At 47.8% G+C, this 20,292-nt stretch overlaps 2 protein-coding genes across 4 annotated transcripts in view; one reads left to right on the forward strand and one right to left on the reverse strand.

The window, feature by feature from the left end:
- Positions 1-1,155: 1,155 nt before the first annotated feature.
- Positions 1,156-3,261, reverse strand: Nd-15 (NADH dehydrogenase (ubiquinone) 15 kDa subunit). 3 transcript variants are annotated; one of them, XM_077690220.1, is made up of 3 exons: positions 3,104-3,261; positions 2,776-2,996; positions 1,156-1,340 (listed from the first exon to the last, which is right to left on the reverse strand). In XM_077690220.1, exons 2-3 carry the CDS (start codon positions 2,956-2,958, stop codon positions 1,218-1,220), a joined length of 306 nt encoding a protein of 101 aa, XP_077546346.1. In that variant the 5' UTR covers positions 2,959-2,996; positions 3,104-3,261; the 3' UTR covers positions 1,156-1,217. The 3 variants fall into 3 exon arrangements, with proteins under 3 accessions (XP_077546346.1, XP_077546347.1, XP_077546348.1); XM_077690221.1 differs by having other exon boundaries at positions 3,109-3,256; XM_077690222.1 differs by having other exon boundaries at positions 3,080-3,227.
- Positions 3,262-6,702: 3,441 nt separating this feature from the next.
- LOC144158998 (histone-lysine N-methyltransferase SUV39H2-like) overlaps positions 6,703-20,292 on the forward strand; it is a 37,748-nt gene continuing 24,158 nt past the window's right edge. The window contains exons 1-5 of the mRNA XM_077690223.1: positions 6,703-6,982; positions 7,200-7,322; positions 9,803-9,843; positions 11,230-11,354; positions 17,650-17,797. Of these exons, the coding sequence (XP_077546349.1) occupies positions 6,799-6,982; positions 7,200-7,322; positions 9,803-9,843; positions 11,230-11,354; positions 17,650-17,797 (621 nt within the window). The 5' untranslated portion in view covers positions 6,703-6,798. The remainder of the gene's footprint in view (positions 6,983-7,199; positions 7,323-9,802; positions 9,844-11,229; positions 11,355-17,649; positions 17,798-20,292) is intronic.

The following is a 20,292-nucleotide window of genomic DNA, read 5'->3' on the forward strand; positions in this document are numbered from 1 at the left end:
CTGTTCGGAAGACCCAATAATGTAATGCAATTGTGATAGTAAGAGGGCAGCCTTTTTGAAAACAAACAAAATAAAACCAGACGCCGATTTTCCAGAGCAGGAGTTATTCTGTCTATTCCCCATTTAATAGTCACTCGATGCTGACTTCCATACTTCAATTTAACCCCGGTCATCTGGCCAAGATAGGTTTTCGGGAGAAACGGCTTTGGAAATAATAGCAGATAGCTCACTTCAGAGTAATACGGGCCGACGTAGTGTTTAGCAGGGCATAGCTTCATTGGCAACTCTGAAAAACTGTGCTTTGTATGTGTAAAAATGTACTAGCATTTTTATGCAATGATAGTTTAGATCCACTAACTGTTCAGGAAACCTAACAATCTAATTGCAATTGTGATAGTGTGAACCATGCTTTAAATAAGTTCAAAGTAGTATTTAAAGAAAGAAGAAAACGTGGCGCAAACTAGATATGGACAAAGAAAACAAGGTCAGACAGATACAAAGGTAAGACAGTTTTGTTAAATCAAAGTAGTACTTATAGTTCTAAAGAACAGAACGGCCGCCCCCAAGACTATCATCTGTGTAACCTCGCCCATCGGGGAATTGTTCTTTGGCTTCGGCTCATCTCTCATTATGAAGTAAACAGTTATGTTAGCCTACGGCTTCTGGACTTCTTCACGGCTGCAACAGCGGCTGGCCGCTCGCTTCACACCACGCTACCAAACATATGTCGGAGGCGACGGAGCTCGGCTCAGGTCGGCCCTCCGGGTTAACCCACTGCTTAATGCAATCACATTTAATAGACATCACTACAGTACAGCTAATGTGCAACCTTTCAGAGCTGCGCAGACTTGACGTGAGGAATGATAGCAGTTCAACGAATCTAACAAGGCCACACTGATTGTTTGGTTGTAGGGCTTAACGCGCCGACGCAACGCAGGCGATGAGGCGCGCCGTAGTGGAGGGCTCCGGATTAATTTTGACCACCTGGGGATCTTTAACGTGCGCTGAAATCTCGTACACATGGGCGTTCTTGCTTTTCGCCTCCATCAGAAAAGCGGCCGCCGTGGCCGGGAATCGAACCCGCAACCTCGTGCTCAGCAAAGCAACGCCTTAGCCACTGAGCCACCGCGGCGGGTTAACAAGGCCACACTGATGTAGTGTGCTGGACGGGGGGCCGTTTATTTCCTACTACTGTACAGGGCTGTGTCGACCAGGGTCTAGTCGTGGGGTCCCCGGCCGTACAGGGTGTCCATGGGCGGTGGCTCGGAATACTTCTCCTTGCGTTCGCCACTCTTGATCTGCTTCTCCCGCTCTTCCTGCATCAGCTGCACCCGACGCCTCTGCAACGGGACAACACTTCCGTCAGGGAGGCACCACTGGACATGCTGCGCATCACAGCCGCCTCTCGACAAAAATTTGAAGTCGTTTAAGCGGGTAAGGGGGACACTGCTTTTAAATCAGATTCCTTTTAAGTGCAGAGCACTGTAGGCATTCGCCTTATCGTCCTAGCTCGCTCGCTTGACCCAAGTAAATAGAGCACCAAGGCGGCGTCCGGGGGTAACGCTGTTGTTCGCGGCGTACCCCAGAGGCTTCGAAAGCCAAGCGGTTTATATAGCCATAAGCGTTCGAAAACTTGTGAAACGCTGGCGCTTCTCATACATCTTCCCATTGTTTAGCGCAAAGAAAACTATAGGTCCATTTGAGGAAAAATATACTCAATTAACCGGCAGCGACCGCGTTCCTTTAGTTAAGGACGCCCGTTGGGTAGGTTTTTTACGATAGTAAACGCAAAATGTGGCAGTGCAACGCCGGCACGTGCGGAGAGAAAAGCACGAAGAGAACAAAACTCCCGCTGGCGCAGTTTCAGGCAGGGGGCGCGCGAGCACTGCGAAGGCGGGAAATTTGAATTGCATAGGGTGGTAGCATTAAGCAGATAACAGCGGTGCAGCCCCTTATGGCGAATCACTGCTCTGCACTTCCGACATCTTTCACATTGAGTGGACCGGCTTTAATTTTTCAATTTTAAGTAAGGTCAGTGAAACTTGTCAGTCTTGCTGCTTTCGTTCCACTGATTTCGAATATGCCATTACTTTTTGAGTCAGTCAATTAGTTACCAAGACAATCAGAGATAATTAGCCATTTTTGGAGGAAGAATAGACAAAACAGTGTTGGTCATAAATCTGTAATCTTTATGTTTTCCAATATTATGAACCCTGGTGAGTCCAATAAGAGAATCTGTTTTTTGATGCAGCGCTTGGAACTAATTTTACAGTTAATTAAACTTTGGTGGCACCAGTGGCAAGGGACCTTTTTAAATGCCCATTTCAAACACCAAATTTTAATGAGTTGTAAAACTAGTTCCAAGCAATGCATCAAAAAACAGATTCTCTTATTGGAGAAAAGTGCAAAGCTTTGCACTTTTGAATGCAGTTTTTGACCAGACTCGATACTGGAGACAGCTGATGTGCACACACATTAGGGAGTTTAAGCAGTCCGTCTGTTCCGTCGTGTACGTAGTTACCGTGTTAACCGGGACCCGACTGCGCCTGCGCGCGCGGAAGGGCGAGGAGGCGCACTCCACCGTGACGAATGCGCGGAGGTGGCGAAGGCCGGCCCACGGAACTAATCCCCCTACCGCGACGAATGCACAAGTGCCCAGACGGGTCCCGGTCAACACGGTAACTACGTACACGACGGAACAGACGGACTGCTAAAACTCTCTATTAGCAGCAGCAGCAGCGTAGCGCCACGATGGAGCGCGCACGTCGCACTTGCCTGCTTCCAGCCGTATATGCACTCGTGGTAGTCTTCGATTTCGTCCGCACACATCTTGGGTGCTCGGTGGGCGCCGTAAGCTTCCATGCATAGCGCTTTCTGCATGGAGAACTTGGCGCACTTCTTAACAGCCTCAGCCTCCTGGGTTGGAGACATGAAGTCCGTGAACGGGGTCCGGAACATCGTCGCGGTTACGCCGGGCCCGAAGTCGAGAGAGAAATCTGCACGGGCACGGGAATCGACTTTTAATGAGGGCTGTCGTATCCAGCCTTTCGTGGCATAACTCTGACCGGGTTATTCTTACCAGTGTAGTTGGTCGTGTTCTTACCTTACCGCGAAGATACCAGGCGACGAATCTGAATCGACCTTGTAGAAACCACGACCGGCCTGCAGCTGCACCCGCGTATGCTTGTTGACCAGGTAAGGTAACTCAGGTATCGCCGACGTACGGTGAGCTCTACGTCATGGGAAACTGCGAGGTGGCGCTAGCATCGTCATACCCGCTGTGCTACAAGCAGAGCTTAGAGCGTAGTAAAAATTAAAAAAAAACAATAGCAGAGCCTGGGGTTAAAAGGCTCTGAAAAGTACTAAACTAAAAAAGTACTAGAGATCGACAAAAAAAAAGGCAACCCCTCTAAAAATGGCTGCGGGCAGAGTTTCGGTTTTGGTTTCACTTGGTCTGGCTTTGTATACGGTTATAGTCCCGCTTCCGGCGTTTTGTAAGCCGAACTGGCCGAACGGCTCGCTCTTCATCAGTCTCCGACGCTAGCTTAGCGCGCTTGAAATTCCGGACCCTCTACAGTGAAGCAGTTCGCCGGGCGATATCCCCCGTGTAGTCAGATGCACAAGCTTCCAGCTTACGCACAACGCTCAGAGAAGACGACCCGGCCTCGCTCTCATCCATGGCCAAGCTCGCACTGACTAGGCGAGCGCGACGAGTCACGTGATCAGGCGGCCACCCAGCTGCAGAGAGCGCATACGCCAATCCGGCGCCGGCGGCGGCGGAGCTCGGCGTGTCACGTAATGCGTTGTCAAGGCTACGGCGCAGCTGCCGACAAATTACAGTCAAATTGCTGGCGACGGCAAAACTTGGCTAGCCGACTTTACAAACAAAATGTCTTTAGCAGTGCCAGTACGCAGTGCGCCACCCACCATGCTTCAAATTTTTTGTGGATTTTGTGGGCACAAGTTCGTGGGTACAATTGTTTGAGATGTTCTGTGATAAAATTGGGAGCGCAGTTTTTCGAAGCGGTGGTGTTTATGCGGTGCTATTCCACAACGCCAACGCTAAATCTTCGTATTTAGACCTAAGAGTGCTAAGAGCGAGAACTGAACGCTCCCAATGACGAGGAAAGCGGAAGATCTTTATTATTATTTTTCCATTGACCATCTTTGCCCTGGCCTTGGGTGACCTGGATCACCTCGCTGAACAGGCGCATCTCTTGAGTCAGCTCACTCGTCTCACAGCCACGCTACTCCGACGGCTGCGCCTTGACAGCCCATTCCTTATCGACGCGCCCAATTCCACTTTCCAGCCACTGTCATCTTTCCCAAGCAACCACCGGACGTCCGCCGTACGTCCATTCCGGCTCTAGCGGACGTCCGTATGAAGTCCGTTTCAGGGCCGATGGACGTACCATGTACGTCCGTTGGACGTCCGGTTTTAACACTTCCGTACGTCCAGTCGGACGCCCTAATTTGGCTGTATTTTAGATGTTCAGTAAAAAATTCCAGAACCACATAACGAGAAGATAATGATATTACAACTAATAGTACAGTACTACGCGCAAGGCTAACGCACTACCGGGCAGATGGCATAAATGAACACAGTGAACTTGCATCACGTTTAGTTCTTACACAGAACAGGTTCTTATATGGTATTCTTATACCTTAAGCTTCCCCAAAGAGATCATCATTGGATTTGGTGAAGTGCTTCAAAAAATTTAAAAAATAGGCTTAATGTTAGAAATATGCAGATGAAACTTGCAACCTACAAGCCAGGGTGTTGATGCACAAAATGTTTTTAATTGAAAAGCACAGTAGCTTTGTATTTTTTTTGCTTTTATATTGAATTTACGCCAACATTTGATGCTTCATAGTAACTTTTTACGTCCGTTGGCGGATGTCATTCGGACTTGTACATCCGTTTCTGGATGTCCACTGTACGTCCGAAAATGTACGTCCAAACATGGACGTATATACAGTGGCCGTCCAAACTGGGCCTTGGATGTTCGGCTGTATATCGGACGTCCGACGGACGTCCGTGGTTGCTTGGGTTACGCGTGTGAGACCCATACCGCGCAATATGCACCCGACGTTTCATCCAGCGCGCAGGGAGCACAGGCCCGGGCGAGGACAGCGGTACCCAGTCACCCCCGCCACTGTCTACGTTGACGCTGCGAGATCCGTGAAGCTTATGCGGTAGCGGTCATTATAATGGCCCTGACGCCCCTCCGCTTGCTTCCCTTACTCTGCACACTCACTCCCCGGCGACCGCGGAAGAGGCGGCAGTAGTCCTAGCCTTCACCCTCAGGCCGACCCCCCTCTATCCTCCGATTCCAAAATTCGGCCGTTCAAAATTTCGCCAAAGGAATGATCTCGCCTTTGGCCCTCAAAATCCTTCTTCAAAATTCTCCCACGCGCGCGCGCGCTGTGTGTGTGGGGGGGGACGAGGCAGCACACGGCTCGAGAGCTCACCGTCCGAGCTGGTCCTGCAGCCTTGAGCCCTTCCACGGAGCCCTATCACCCCGCGACAGACTTGTTACCAAGGTTTTTAGATTTTGCTTGTTACCTTCCACGGCATATTACCTATAGCTCGCACTACTGCCTCTCCCGCCGCCAACTAGCCGCTCCGACCTTCGATCTCCAATGAAGAGGATCGCCTATGGCGACTCACCCAGACACACGCACTCCCCTGCCGATATCGTCTTCACCTTATCTACCCTTCTTGTACCCCACCCCTTTGTGCCCCGACTGCGGGTCCCTCGATACCCATGCAAGACCATCAATTGCATGTGGCAGTGCCCCCAAAACCGATTCCCCCTTTCACAGACGGAGAGCACTGGGCGAAGGCGTTGGGAAGCTCTGACCGTGAGGTCCAGGCTAAGGCCATCCAGCGAACTGCAATGGTCACCGACCGGTTACCACTGCCGGTCACTCGCCACCCCAACTAGCCCCATGGCCCCATGGGGCTCAAATAAAGTTTTTTTTTTTTCTCTCTCTCGTTGAACAGCAGGACCTCCACTACTCGTGGATGGAGAATGGTCTGAAACTGTGGGGTGTGGGGAAGAGTTCGCGTCTGAAGTCTTCGTAATTGTATTGCTTCCTCTTTGGTGAGTTTCGGATGAGGTGGATGCTACAAATCTGTAATGCCCTACGATTTTTCCCAGCTGTCACAGAGTTTCGTACAATAATAACGTTATTTCTGTACGAAACTCCATGCCAGCTGGGTCGTGGGATAGATGGAAACGACTGAGGATCAAGTAGCTCGAACTGGTGTGGTGGTGGTGAGAACGTTTCCTGGTCGGAATGACCTGCACACCGGTGTCCACACCATATGCCCGGTGGGTTTCTTTCTCTTTTGTCTAGCATGCAACTTTGAGGAATATTTGGAGCACCGCTAATAGCTATATTTTAGCCTCCGAAGGCCCTTCACGGCTTTAGCTTCAGCCCTTTTCATGATCGTCGGTGCGCGCCTGTTGCAGGTGGTGGTCAGTAGCAGACGACACTCACTACCTTTTTGTGAACAACACGAAGTAGTGAACGTTTCTGAACAACATATACTTGTAAATTCAGCCACAAAAACTGCATTAAAGGAAGCACTAAAATCACTGAAATATTGTATTGCTAAGCAATTAGCAACAAAATCACAAAAACGCACCCAACGCCACTAGTGGCGCTTGTTGAAAAACTGCTTCACGCAGTCGGTGCTGGCGAGTCAGCTGTGACATCCATACGCAACTTCCGGGCGCGCATTCGCTTTGCGCCTTTCGGGTTCTTCCCTTGTTACAGCCGCTGGGGAATATGAGCTCGCCGTCACCTTTAAAGCAGTTCAACAATCGCTGCGTAGCGCCCAGTACCTTCAACAATTCCTGTAGTACTATGAATGGCTGCATACTGCAGCCGGGCTCTCCGCCTCCCAGTCCATCGAAGCGCGCGCTCCGATCTCCTGCGGGGACTTCGGCGGCCGCCGTCTCAAACGGTCCCTGTAAGAGTTTGATTTGCTGTTTCAGTTACCCGTGCTTTCTCAACCTCAATTCGTCGCCTGATTCGTAGCTGGCACCGTTAACGTGCCCTGTCAGTGCAGCTCAGGCTCTGCTACTGGTTTTGTTTGTCACCTGCCCATCGTCGCACCTTGCTGCCTGTTGCAGGTGCTTTCCGGATCGGGAACTAATCTTTCTTTTCTGTGCTCTGCCATCCTCTAGCTGTCGTAGAGGAAGACGCAAAAATTTACACGCATGCGCGTGTCGTCGTGAAGCGGCTAACCGAGGCAGAAATACGTGCAGCGACCGCAAACAACACGAACTACGGATCGACGTTTGCTGAAGGTAAGTCGAAAGTTCATCCGGCAGCGCTGGCGCCCATTCACTCGTTAATCCCAGTAGGGTAGTTTAGTGCCTCAGTGATGAGTAGGGCAGCCGGCGCAGGTATTCTTTGCGAGAGCGGAGATCACTCGTTTCCTTTTCGCCAGCGCTATCCCATCTAGCAGTGCTGCGAAGCGTATTCTGTGTGTGGACTCGTAAAGCATTAGTGACTTCTGCGTGCCCTTCAAGTAGCGTTCTCGAATTGTGTATCGAATCTATCTCCAAGCCGCCTACTGTTCTGCAGGAGCGGGAATTGTTAGCGCAGCGGTTTCTACGGCACCGAAACTACGAAATATGTTAACAGCAGAACTGCCGGCCCTGACTCGCTTGTTGGATTCCTGAGCATAGGAAGCTTTCTCAATGTTTACCAAGTGAGGTTAGTGGGGTTCTGTATCTATGCGTGCTACTTACGCTGTGCAAGTTTACAATAAGTGCACTTGTACAGGGGAAGTGCAGAGAAGTCTGAACAACAGAGCGCGCAGCTTTAAATACACGTGGAGTCATCTGGCTGCCATGTCCAAAAGCTCCACACACGGACTGGCCTTCCCTCAACATATTGCCTATTAGATTGAATGCTGACTGCTGGCTGAAGCCACACTCATGCTTACTTAAATTATCGTTCCCCTATTGACGTACACACACTGCACTCTTCGATAGGGGAAAAAAAATTGCAGCATCTCCACTCCGTGGATGACGGTGGGGGTGCAGAGTATGGGGACTCGAACTGACATCCAAGTTGCGCCCCGAATGACATCCGGTTTGTGCCCCGACCGTCATTTAATTTGAGCCGTGAGTTGCATCTTCATTATTCCCTAAATGAAACTGCAACTCACGGCTCAAATCGAATTTCGCTTGATTTTCGCTTGGTGGTGGTGTGCGCACGGATGGACGCGGACGGACATTGGGAGGTCCTAAGGTACTCGGCACCGTTACAGGCGAGGGAGTAAGCCGTTTGACTCTCGGATACTAACTCACGGTTTAGCCCAATGGGTAAGACGACCGACACTATCTCTGTCTGGTCTACCAGGCACAGGCTCGAATCCTGCCAGTGCCTGTGTGATTTTTTGCGATTGTAAATGCTATGCGCCCGGACGTGGACAGACATTGTGTGGTCCTAAGGTACTCCGCACCTAAAAGAAATTGACAGGCTCTTCTCATACCCCGCTACACTAGCGTCCGAATGTCATTCGGACCAAATGTCATTTGTCTCAAATGTGAAGTTGTGCTGCTTCACTCGGTTTTGAAATGTGCTATTCGGCTCGAATGACATTCGAGCTCATTCGAGCCAAATGAGCACCCAGAGAGACATTTGGGGCTTTCAGATGCCATTTCTAGCACTCTCGCGCACAGCGCTCCAAGTCGGCATAACCAGATACATGACTGGCGTACTTAAAACAAGCAAAATATTCTTAATTGTGGGACTTTGTTTACTTCTCGTTCACTTAATTCGTGATACCAACATGTAATAATTTCGTGCTCTCAGCACCAGTGCGAGCAAGCGATAAACCGGCGGGGCCAGACAGCACATAACAGCGCAAAAAACCTCGATTGCGATTCAGAATGAAGCAAGAACCGTGTCAAAGCTTACGTTACTTATAATGCGATGCCATTCTAACGCCAAAGACTGCTGCTAAATTTGATTGTTGCATTATTGCGTAAAAACAGAACTCGGCAGCAGCAGCGCCACGCAGCACGGCGAACGATTGTTAAAGCTTTCAAATGTCATCGAAATAGTTGTGGCGCACGGCGGATTCTGAATGGCATTCGAAGCCAAATGACATTCCGGACGCAAGTGTAGCAGCGGTATTCTATGAATCCTATGCGCATAGTGAAAAGTGAAGAAGACACAGCATTAGTGCATCTTTGGGAAGGAGGTTTGGTTATTCTCCACGAGAGTTGAGGGAAGGGATGTTGGTGAGAGGCAGAATACAACCAACCGCCTTTTATGACTTGCAAGTGAAAGGCTCTTCGATCATGTGCTATTTCTGACGTTAATGAGGAGCGCATGACCACTGTCACCGGGACCTGGTGATTTGATTTTCACGATTCTGCAATGGTCGGCTTCGCCAAACTGTCATTTAATCGAGCATCATAACTATGCACAAGTGTCACATCAGGGATTCTTTTTTTGGCGACTTTTAGTGTGTATTATCATTCTTGTGGCACTCCTATGTAAACTACCAGTTTTGTCCACGAAATAGGTAATCATAATGAGGTGTGTTTGTAAATGCCTAATAAAAGGGAGCGTAATGTGTAAACACGGTTGTACTTTTGCCAGCAATATTGGTAATATGCTTTTGTCTGCATCAGTTTGTTTGCTTGCCACTGAAAGTTGTGTATTTTACGAAGTTCATTTTCATGAAAGAGTGAAAACCATCACTGAGCATCTGTGGTGTCTGCATTGAAATGCATGAGCTTTTTTTTTTTTTTTTTCTTTCTTGCAGAGTACGAAGTGGAAGATGTTGTGGACATCAAAAAAGACAAGGTACGTTAAATGCCAAAGTCTGATATTGTGTCCGCGTATTTAAAGCCAAGCATGGTGATTGTTTGGTTTTATGTATGCCTAGTGAATGTACTGCTGTTTTGATGTTCATACATGTTCAAGGTATTTGCAGAGTTGGGTTCTTGCTAAAAATTGTCCAGAGCCTGGGAGCGCACTAGCTGTATTTTAATTGCATTTATTACCGATGTTAAGCTAACGACATACGAAAGAGGTTAAACACGAGTATTCTTTGCTTGTCTTGTTTTTAACGCCTTTTCCGTCATGCCGGCAATGTACGCAGTTGAAAATTTTATGTCCAAATGCTTCAAGTGTTTTGCTTCTGAATTGCTTAACTCTTTCGGGACCGCCGGAAAAAGTGATGAAAAAGGGAGGTCTCGGTACAAATTTTTTATTACATAAAGCAAAGGCACCATCCTGCCTTAGCATATACCAAAATGCAGCTAATTATATATTCTTTGAGACATACAATACCAAGTTTTACTTCAACACTGACAATAGAACCATGAAAAAATCTGAAAGTAAGAACTTCATAAAAAAAACTACAGAAAAAGATAGAAAAAAAGCGTAAATATAAAAATATACAAAAAGAATAAAATTATTTCAGGATATAAAAAATCTAACACAATGCTTTGTTTCTTCATCGCGAAAGTTTGATGCGGCTAGGTGAAACTGGTTTTTTGTTTTGTGTGATCTCTTTGGCACTAGGACCATGGCTACGTCGTCACCCAGGTACACACCGGGCTCTCGTCTCAGCGAAAACTTGGTCCGTTTCTGCGCTGGTGGCAGGAGATCACCACCATAGGTAGTTAACACCCTAGCGAACAAATATAAACCAGCCAGAACATGTTTAGAGCACACATACCTACTCCAGAGCCAATTCAAACCGAAACCAACACCCACCTTTGAGCGCGATTTGATGTTCCAGGCTGATCGACACCCGAATCCTCACTCGAGCTGAAAATCGATCTCTAAAGCCGCATTCCGACTCTTCACTGCCACTCTCACCGTTAAAATCCACAGTAGAAGGCGAAGATATGCGAGACGAGACGAGGCGGATTTCTTATCGCGCTCGCGCGAGTATGGCGCCATGTTTGTTTACATTCGAAACCACTGCCCATCAGAATAAAATATCTGATGCGTTGCCACCTGGCGATAAAAAAAGAAACTTCACAAAAGAGAAAACTCCAGTTTTCGAACTATCTCCTAGATGTCGCTAGGTGTTCCACCGAGCGAAAATTTGTATTGTGCAGGCTCGCGAAACCATCGATCATATGTGATCGATGGCCTATGGAGCGGTCCCGAAAGAGTTAGAATAACTCCTAAGGCTTTCCCCCCCTCCCCCTCCTTTTTTTTTTTTGTTTACTCTAGGGTCGTAATTTATTCCTGATCAAGTGGAAAAACTGGAGCAAAGAGTACAACTCATGGGAAGCAGAGGAGAGTGTGCAGAATTGCATGGCACTTGTTCGAGACTGCTGTGTCCGGACAAATTCAAGGTTTGTCCGTCACTTGGCCCTGTTATTTTGTCAAGTTGGTGTTATTTTTTCCTGCCTTGTTAGCTACGACGACACTGTTGTTGTCAGCTAAGTTAATTTGCACCCAGGTGACATTGGTTACCTTAAGTAGCATTGGTACCTTAAGTAGTAGCAAGTAGCATTAAGGGACAAGAAGAGAGCGGAGTGGGTCAGGGAACAAACGCGTGTTAAGGACATATTGGTAGAAATTAAGAAGAAGAAACGTGGGCAGGCGATGTAATGCAAACGCAAGATAACCGCTGGTCATTAAGGGTAACATAGTGGATCCCTAGAGAAGGCAAGCGTGGCAGGGGGCGACAGAAAGTTTGATGGGCAGACGAGATCAAGAAGTTTGCGGGGATAAATTGGTCGCAGTTAGCACAGGACCGGTGTAATTGGAGATCCATTTGAGAGGCCTTTCCCCTGCAGTGGGCATAGATAAGCTGGTGGGGATGATGATGATGAACATTGGTTAACTCAAAGTTTCTGATCTATACAGGCACACTGAGGTGTAGGAGTAGGTTGGCCTGCAAAGTTAGGTTACAGTGCTGTCAATGCAGATATACCACCGGAAGCAGTAGGAGTTGGTTGTTAAAATGCCAAAAGCACGAAAACAGGTGTTGCCTCTTTATACGCTTTCCCAGACTATGGTTTGTGACGCGGAAAACACTGAAGGGTGAAGTGGTATTAGTGGATATTGCTTAGCAGCTTTCTGAAACAAATGAGAGCAGGTAGTATGCATGAACGTAAAATTAAAGGGTCGAAAAGGCACGAGCATTAGCGTGAAAACATTATTAAAAGGGAATTATAACTCCTTGTTTTGACTGAAAGGTCACACATCTCATAGATCTTTCAACTTTTGTTTGGCGGCCGATGATTCCTGGTTTGCTGAGAAACGAATAATTTAAGCTGGCGTTCCTCTCTGCCACTTCTCGGCCATTTTTTTTGGGCGACATTTACGAGCAGCCCACAAACAACGCAATCTGGGCAAGACTATTTGATAGTCGTTGTCTTCTTGAAAACCTGTTTACATTGGCTTTCACTTCTGTCACAAATATTGTGAGCCAATCAGAATGGGTCTCGTTTTAGCGCCAGCTTGGCGTGGAGACGCTCACGTAAAGTCGGCCATCAAGCCCCACCCCTGTGCTCCTCCCTCATGAAACTTCCCCATGAGGTGCTGCCACCTGGGGGAAAGTGTTGCAAATACACGCTGAAGTGGCCATCAATGAAGTTTGCTGCTGCCACATCCCAGTAGCGTAAATGATTGCACTTATATTCTGACTTTTGCTGCTGGCTGTTGTGTGTGTGTGTATGTGTGTGTGTGTGTGTGTGTGTGTGTGTGTGTGTGTGTGTGTGTGTGTGTGTGTGTACAGTAAACTCGCAATAAGTCAAACTCGAGGGGACGCCAAGAATTTGTTTGAATTGTCCGAAGTTTGAATTATCAGAAGTTCCTTAAATATGGCTCAGGGGCAGCGTGCCAAGTTGCATTGTAAAGAAGCATTCACATATATTTAAAAATACAACATTCATACGCAATACTGAAGTGCCATTTACACTTAAAAAAAATCATGAATGGACGACTGCTTTGTCTGCATGAGAGTTCAAAAACTCAGTTTTCGATGCCAGCATCTTGTTTTTTAGATGCGGCGCATCTCTTGCTCTGAGGCATGTCCCTCCTGCGTCGTCAGCGTCCGTCCACACGCCACCTGCGCATGCGAGACTCTCCTCCGTTCGTATCTCCCACAGCTGCGCGCAACACTCTCACTCCGGCGCATTAGCATAACGACAGCTGGCGCGCTTGGTTGGCGCGCGCTTTGCTGCGTTAACAGCTGCTCCGGTGCGCATGTGCGCGCATGTGCGACTCTCTCCCGCGGTCTCCTCTCCTTCAAGCGCTGTGAATATAAAGCGGGTATCGCGCTGGGTGGTGGCCGCTAAAACACGTGTACTCTCTCATTTCGCGTATGCATGTGCATGAAAATGTAAAATTGCCTCCATCGCCCCGTGTATGAGAACATCCGTATGTGATGGAAGGCATCCTACGCGGTCACAATACGTTTCACGCGATGTAGAGAATCAACCCAATGGAAACGCCAATTGAACCCCCAGATGCGCCGCATCACACCAGGGTTCCCTCGCGGGGAGGTGGAGGCAATTTTTTTCTTCCTTTCTTTCTTCCTTAATTCACACACAGTTGTTGGCATGCGCGGTTCCGCTTTGATGCGTGTATGCAGGTAGTCAGCTTTATTTGTGACCGTTATTGATATAAGGATTCATGTGTGCAGCTAGAAGGAGCAGATTCAGCAGATATTTTCTGGCTAGAACAAGGAAAACGCACGAATTAACCGAATTTACGCAATAAAGCAGTTTGAATTAAGCGGCTTCAAAGTACTTTGGAAACATAGCCGGCCAACCAAAATTTTGAAATTTGCTTGAAGTAACCGAAAGTTTGAATTATCGAAAGTACTGTGTGTGTGTATGTGTGTGTGCGTGCGCTTTTATAATGTGGCAGACATTACATCGAATTCCTCACTGCAGGTAGAAGTCTGTTTCAGTTTCGATTTCGTTGAAATGTTTTGCCTTGTGGTAGAAGCGCAGTCAGAAGATGCATGCATGCCGGTGAATCTGAGAGCCTGCTGTGTTTACTTACTACTAGGGCATTTACATATACAAGAGTGCATATAATAATTGAAAGCTTCCTTAGTGGAACTGCTGCCATTCTTTCAGGAAACCAATGTGTTTCCCCATAGATCAGTTGGTTCACCAAAAAGCTCTGATAAGTTCCCTAGACACACACCGTGTTCTTGAAACTGGGCTTCCAATGTGTCAAAACGGTTACTGGAAAATCTTAAAAAAGAAACGGTTCTTGATAAGAATACATGCATCAATCATGAAGAATAGTACACCGTTAGCTCCTAACCACGTGTTGGTATACATTTAAATCGTTCGTAGGTGCGTTTACACAGTGCACGAAAAATCGTCGCATGGGTTTGTTCTTCACTTGCGATTTGTGCCTTTGAAGGTTTTACGACCTATTGGATGCACTTTCAGCAAAGGTTGGACACAATTATAGCTTTTGCATTCTGTCAACTTTCTTTACGAAGGGATGATAAATTTTTATATTTATACACAACAGCCAGCAGCAAAAGTTGAAGATTATTAGTGCGATTGGCTGCGCCACAGGCATGTTTTATCAGCAAACATTCATTGCTGGCCATTTTATTGTATATTTTCTGCACCTGCTCCAAGGTGGCAGCACCTCCTGGGAAAGCTTGCCAGGGGCGGCATAGATGGGAGGGGCTTGATGGCCGACTTTGCCAGTGCGCCACGTACCGATGTGGCTGCAGAAAAACTTGTTCTGATTGGCTTGCAATCTGTGCGACAGAAGTGAAGTGAGCGACCAATGAGAACAGGCTTTGAGGGAAGGCACCAATCGTGTAAGGTCGGGCCCTGGCTCAATCCGGGTGCTTTGTGGCGTGCTCTTAAAAGTCACACACAAAAAGAAAATTGGCGAAGCTTGCACTAAGTCGTGCAAGGCTTGAACCGTAGTGGTGCTGAAGGATTTTTCTTTGTAAGCACTGAAGGACACGCCACTACGCATGGCATTAGGTTTGAAATTGTTTATTTACATGTTCCATTGTCGCTTTTCACTGTGGTAGTAGTAGTAGTCATCCATCTCTATCGTCGTCTTTCTCGTGCACGACTGGCGGGCCCGGATTGTTTTGTCCGCAGGCTTCACATTTATTCCCAAAGTGGAATGAATCTGCACTCGCTAAAACCGGAAAAAAACGGCTTCGTAAACTGGGCGTCTCTGTAGCGCGAGCTGTCTTGTGCACCCCGTTACAGGCGTGAATGCACGTGAACTGTTTTCTTGGTGTTTTTTGTGAGCGCTATGCGCAAGCCGGGACGACGCCGGGCGCTCCTCGTAAAGCGCGTTGCTCACGTGTTCGGTAAACGGCAAGAGTAACTGTGACCTAGGGTTTCTCCATGTGCCGCAAACATTATGGCCAGCAAAAACAGCTCCACTGTTAAGAATGAAATGGAAGTGGCGAGAGAAATGCCAGCCTAAATTTCTCGGCAAACGAGGCATTGTTGGTCTTTTAACAAAAGTTGATAGAGCTATGAAATGTGCTGTCTTTCAGTTCAAACAAAACGTTTTTCAGCCTTTAGTGTCCCTTTAACAGTATACGACATGTAGAAGAAAAGACCATTTTGTCCTTTCTTTTTTTTCCCTGATGCATTTTTTATATGTATGAAGGCATCTTTAAAATCTACAGCTTATCAATCTCTCAAACTTGTGCATATTGTCTATGAATCCTTTAGAGCTTTTTTGTTTTGTTTTTTGCTTTGTCAACAGTCCGCAGCTGGTATATAATCTGTGTGGAAAAATAAAGCTCATTATGAAGCTTGTTTGTAATAAAAACCCAGCTGCAAGTTTTTCTTAGGCCTGTATTAGTTACGGATTAAAATTTTTGCAGTTCTAGCTGATTTGAGTTTCACTGGTGTTTTGTTAGAAACATACAGTTTTATTATGCGAATGCTAGTAATTAAGGAGTGCATGTAAAACCTAAGGAGGAGAGTTGGTTCTTTTCGTTGGCTTAGTCTTCCGGAGGTCAGGTCTGTTGCATTAAGGCAGGACTAAAGCTGCTTCTACCGCATGTACAGTCGTCATCAAAATTTTCTATGCCAAGAGTGCACATGCCACAAAAAATTCAATTTACAAGCTTACGTCCCAAGTGAGGCTGATAGGTTTTATGCTGGGAAGCCAGAGAAAACAATTTCCTTTCTTACTGTCATAAAATAGTTCTGTCGCGTTTAAAGGTAAAGCTTTTTTTTTTAAATATTTGTGGTCCAGAAGGCTTGGGATTGGCGAAAAATGTTTGGCAAAGGGTGTGCATCTGAAAGAAAAAGTGCTGTAACAATCCACACAAAAAATGTGTGATGAGCAGTGTAAAAAAAACAGCATGAAAGAGGAAGTGCTTGAAAGTGCTTACCGTATTTTCCGGTGTATAAGTCGCAGCTTTTTTTCTGAAATTTTCGTTGGTGCGTGTTATCTACTGGTGCGACGTATGTATGGAATTAATTTAGTACGCGGCGGCTGCGCGTGTTCCGCGCTCGAAAAGGTGCCTGTGCGCCGCGTGATGTCAGCGCACGTTAAGAGACGCAGCTCTATGGTCTAAATGAATGAATTATCTGTTAGCAATTAGGAGGAAGAAGGCTTCTATGGTTTTGCCTAAACGCCGTCTGTAAGTACATGCCATCTGTGTGTATCAATAAACCATTTTTGAGAAGTTCTGTTTAGACTTTGGATGGTATATGCACATATCTAGTACTGTTAACCGGGAAATGCATTCAAAGGCGACAGCCGCCGCAACCATGTACTTTCGCTGAACTTTCTAATGAACTAATCCTCTACGGGTTTAGCTGATTAACATTTGCGTTTTGTACACACTTATACACCGGTGTGACTTCTATATGTTTTTTATTTTATTTTTTTCGGAAAAACTGCCGTTTTGAGGGGGGTGCGACTTACAGACCGGAAAACACGGTACTGTTCATCCCGAGTGCCACTATTCTAGCATTGTACGCCAGGCCGATAATTTTAGCACTGCTTTTCAGCGCTCATTTAGCCCTAAAAAATGCCTGTGCACGCGAGATGCTCACAACTCCAAAACACCCTAGAAGTGCTCATGTCTTACAGGTGCTCATATAACGGCTTACTTAGTGTCACTAGATAAGCTACAGAGTACCGTCACTAAGGCACGCAAGTGAGCAACGGCGGCCATTTTGGTGTTTATCAGGGTTGCCAGACTGCCACTTCTGCGGCCTCGCCGCTCACTTCGACTAGGTCATTTGTTAACAACCTTGCCAAAGACGCAGCAACACGGCATCTTCGGACGCACTTCTGCAGCTGAAATGTCGCAAAGTGTTGATTCATGTTCGGAACGACGCCAGTTGCGCGCAGCCGCAGAGCAGGGTCGACAAGCCGAGAATGCCACAGTTGACCGACAGAAAACGCATGAGAAACAAAATGGCGGTGTCCGTGAACCGTCGCAGTGTAAAGAAATGTCACGTGATGCAATCTGACCAGTGATTACGGCGGCAGCACGGAAGAATCCGAGAAAAGAGTGCTGATACTCTGTAACCTTATCTAGTGACACTAGGCTTACTATTATTGCTTTTTGCCTTCTCATCGCCTGTGCCCTGTTCATCGCACTTTCCTCCGCCTCACTTTCTCTTCCCCCCCATTCCCCCTCCGTATCGTCTTCTCCAAACGTAGCTACCGGCTCATCTTGGTGCAGAAAGCCATCCAGACCATCAGCAACCTCGACGATCCCGACGTTGCTACGCTCGCCAAGCTGTCTGGCTTCACAGTGCCGGAGAACGGCTTTGTCAAAAAGCACGAGATCATCGACATGCGGAAAGAGGTGCCCCGCTGAGCTTCTCTTATTTGCGAATAAGGCTTTCTGGGAAGCGGTCAGCGTAGCTTGTTCCGAGCAGTGTTTCGGGGGCTGCTTTTTCTGCTGGAGTGGAGGTAAACGAGGCAGCATTCTGTTCCGAAGCAGCTCGGGGACACTCTGGTGGTGTAGATTGTTGGGGGAGAGCTTGGGGAAAAATCCCGGGCCATCTCCCCTAACATGAAACCTGAGGAGGGGTAAAGCATGCAGTATATAAGTGTATTCTTGGCGCCTTGCCGTTTTTGCCCACGGAGACGAAACAGTTGGGGGTAGAAGCATACAGCTTTGCCTTAAATATCGCCTGTCTTTGAAGCACGTAGCTTTCTAGCGCAAGGTGTAAACAAGTATCCTGGTGTTTTTTTTAGTACGTGTTACGTTCTAGCACGAGGTGTAAGCGAGTTTCCCGGTGTTCGCTCAGCCGCATTATTTAAGGCCGTCAGTGTGCTCCAAAAGTGCTCTGAAATAGCCCCTAAATTGCTCCAAACCTGCTCCAAAATGGGATTTTTGCTGCTCCAAAGCTGCTTCAAAATAAGACTTTTGCTGCTCCCATGCCTGTTCCAAAAAGATAGACCCTGCTTCCACCCCTGGTTTTATTACCGTGACTACATGAGACGATGATTACGATGACCGATGCCAACAGCCCGGGCCCCTAAGGGGCTTCGCCCCGAAAAAAAGTGAAAAGGATATGGACACTGTTATTGTCCTTCTCGCATCCTCCTCCTCCTTATCAATTACGTGCAATCCCTCCTCTTCCATCCTTCTCCTCCACTTATTTTTCGGGATGGACCCTAGTGGAGGGAAAGAATTGTGGCAGAATTCTGCATTGAACAGACCACAAGGGTGCAGGAATCATTGTACGGAAGATAGCTCTGTTGCTCAGTTATTGGCAGTGGCTGCAGCAAGACGCCAGCGCTCTCATGGTTTCCAGGGCAGAACTTGCACTCCGCCAATGACCCTTAAAGGGGCCCTGAAAGGCATTTTGAGCACACTAAACGAACTAGCGCAATCGCTAGATTGGGTCGCCAACGTCACCTGTGCCAAGTATTACTCTTTTACGCGCAGCGGAAAGCTCCCACTTTTGTTGCAAAGTTTGTCGCTTTTTTCTCACCCTTTCCTTCGTGTTTTTGGACACCGCCATCTTCACATGTCTACATCATCGATTCCCAGATGTTCGTCATGAGCTAGACATCCTGCTATTGGGCGGCTTTTTCACGCACTTCCGGCAAAGAGATGAGTCGTCTGCTCAGCGTCGGCTCGCCGGCTTATCTGCCAGCGGAGTGCCGGAGTGCTTGGACATTTTACGACAAACGAAACAAGTGTAAACAAACGCTTAACCGTTTGTATTGAATGCAACAGGGCCATAACACGACGTGGATTTTATCTTACGTGAGTACGTACCATAAAGAAAGTCCCGTGGCACTTCTTTGGTGCAATCGCAGAGAACGCCCTGAGCCGAATGCCCGGGTTTGACGCGTACATTTTATTCAACTTCAAAACAATCCAGAGATGCGTTTCGAACGAACGCAACGTCACAACATGCGTTGCAAGTCTGAACCGCGATTGACAGACGATGAGTTGCCTCCTCCTGCCCGTCGTAAATACGGCACTCACCTCACACCCGGTTTGCGGGGACGAGCAGCAAGTCACAACTCTGGCGCGCAAGCGAGAAGGCTTTTAGCCAGGCACACTGCACATACCCCATGCGAGGTTGAGTGGTACGTCGTTCGAGAAAGATAATCCAGACCATGGGAAGCACTATCCACCCGCAGAAGTACAATGTCGCATTTCATCGCGAAACGAACGCGTCCACAACACACAGGAGGCGATTCACACACACACACACACACAGCTTCGGTCGCTGCATTGGCTTAGCTGCAAGCTTCGTTCGGACAATCAGCGATGCTACGACGATACAGAGCTGCGTGAGGACGACGTGTTAACCACTTCACGTATTTAAAAACACAGGGGCAAAGAACTAGGTTCATCGGAAGCAAAAAATGTTTCCTCCATTATAGTGCCTGAAATATACTGACTAGTGTGCCGAGGGCGAGCTCCAGGCGGGCGCCGGGAGCGATGTACGCGGCCGTCTGCCGCTTGGGGCGCTGCCGTGCGGGAGTGTGCGCGTTCATCCGGCCCGAGCAGATCGCGCGGTTACCTCCGAGCTGCGTAGCAGACGGCAGCGGCAGAACTTTCCATTCCCGCTTGCGACGAAAGCGAGCGAAAGCGACGGGAATTCTGTCGCGCAACCAAAATTTGTCCCGACCATTCGACAAAAACGATCGTCGCGCGACAAAGCGACGGAATTCCTGCCGCTCTCACTCGTTTTCGTCGCAAGTGCGAACGGGCCTTTATGCGCAATCTCCGCCCCACGTAAAACAAGCTCTTGCTTGTCGCCTGAGCATACGGTTGATATCTGACTACGTTACACTGTGCTTGCCAGTGTATTTAAACGATGTCACTAGGTT

The sequence above is a fragment of the Haemaphysalis longicornis genome, unplaced genomic scaffold, assembly GCF_048455015.1.
Source record: "Haemaphysalis longicornis isolate Haplotype H1 unplaced genomic scaffold, Haemaphysalis longicornis Haplotype H1 scaffold_10, whole genome shotgun sequence".
Classification (NCBI taxonomy): Eukaryota; Metazoa; Arthropoda; class Arachnida; order Ixodida; family Ixodidae; genus Haemaphysalis; species Haemaphysalis longicornis.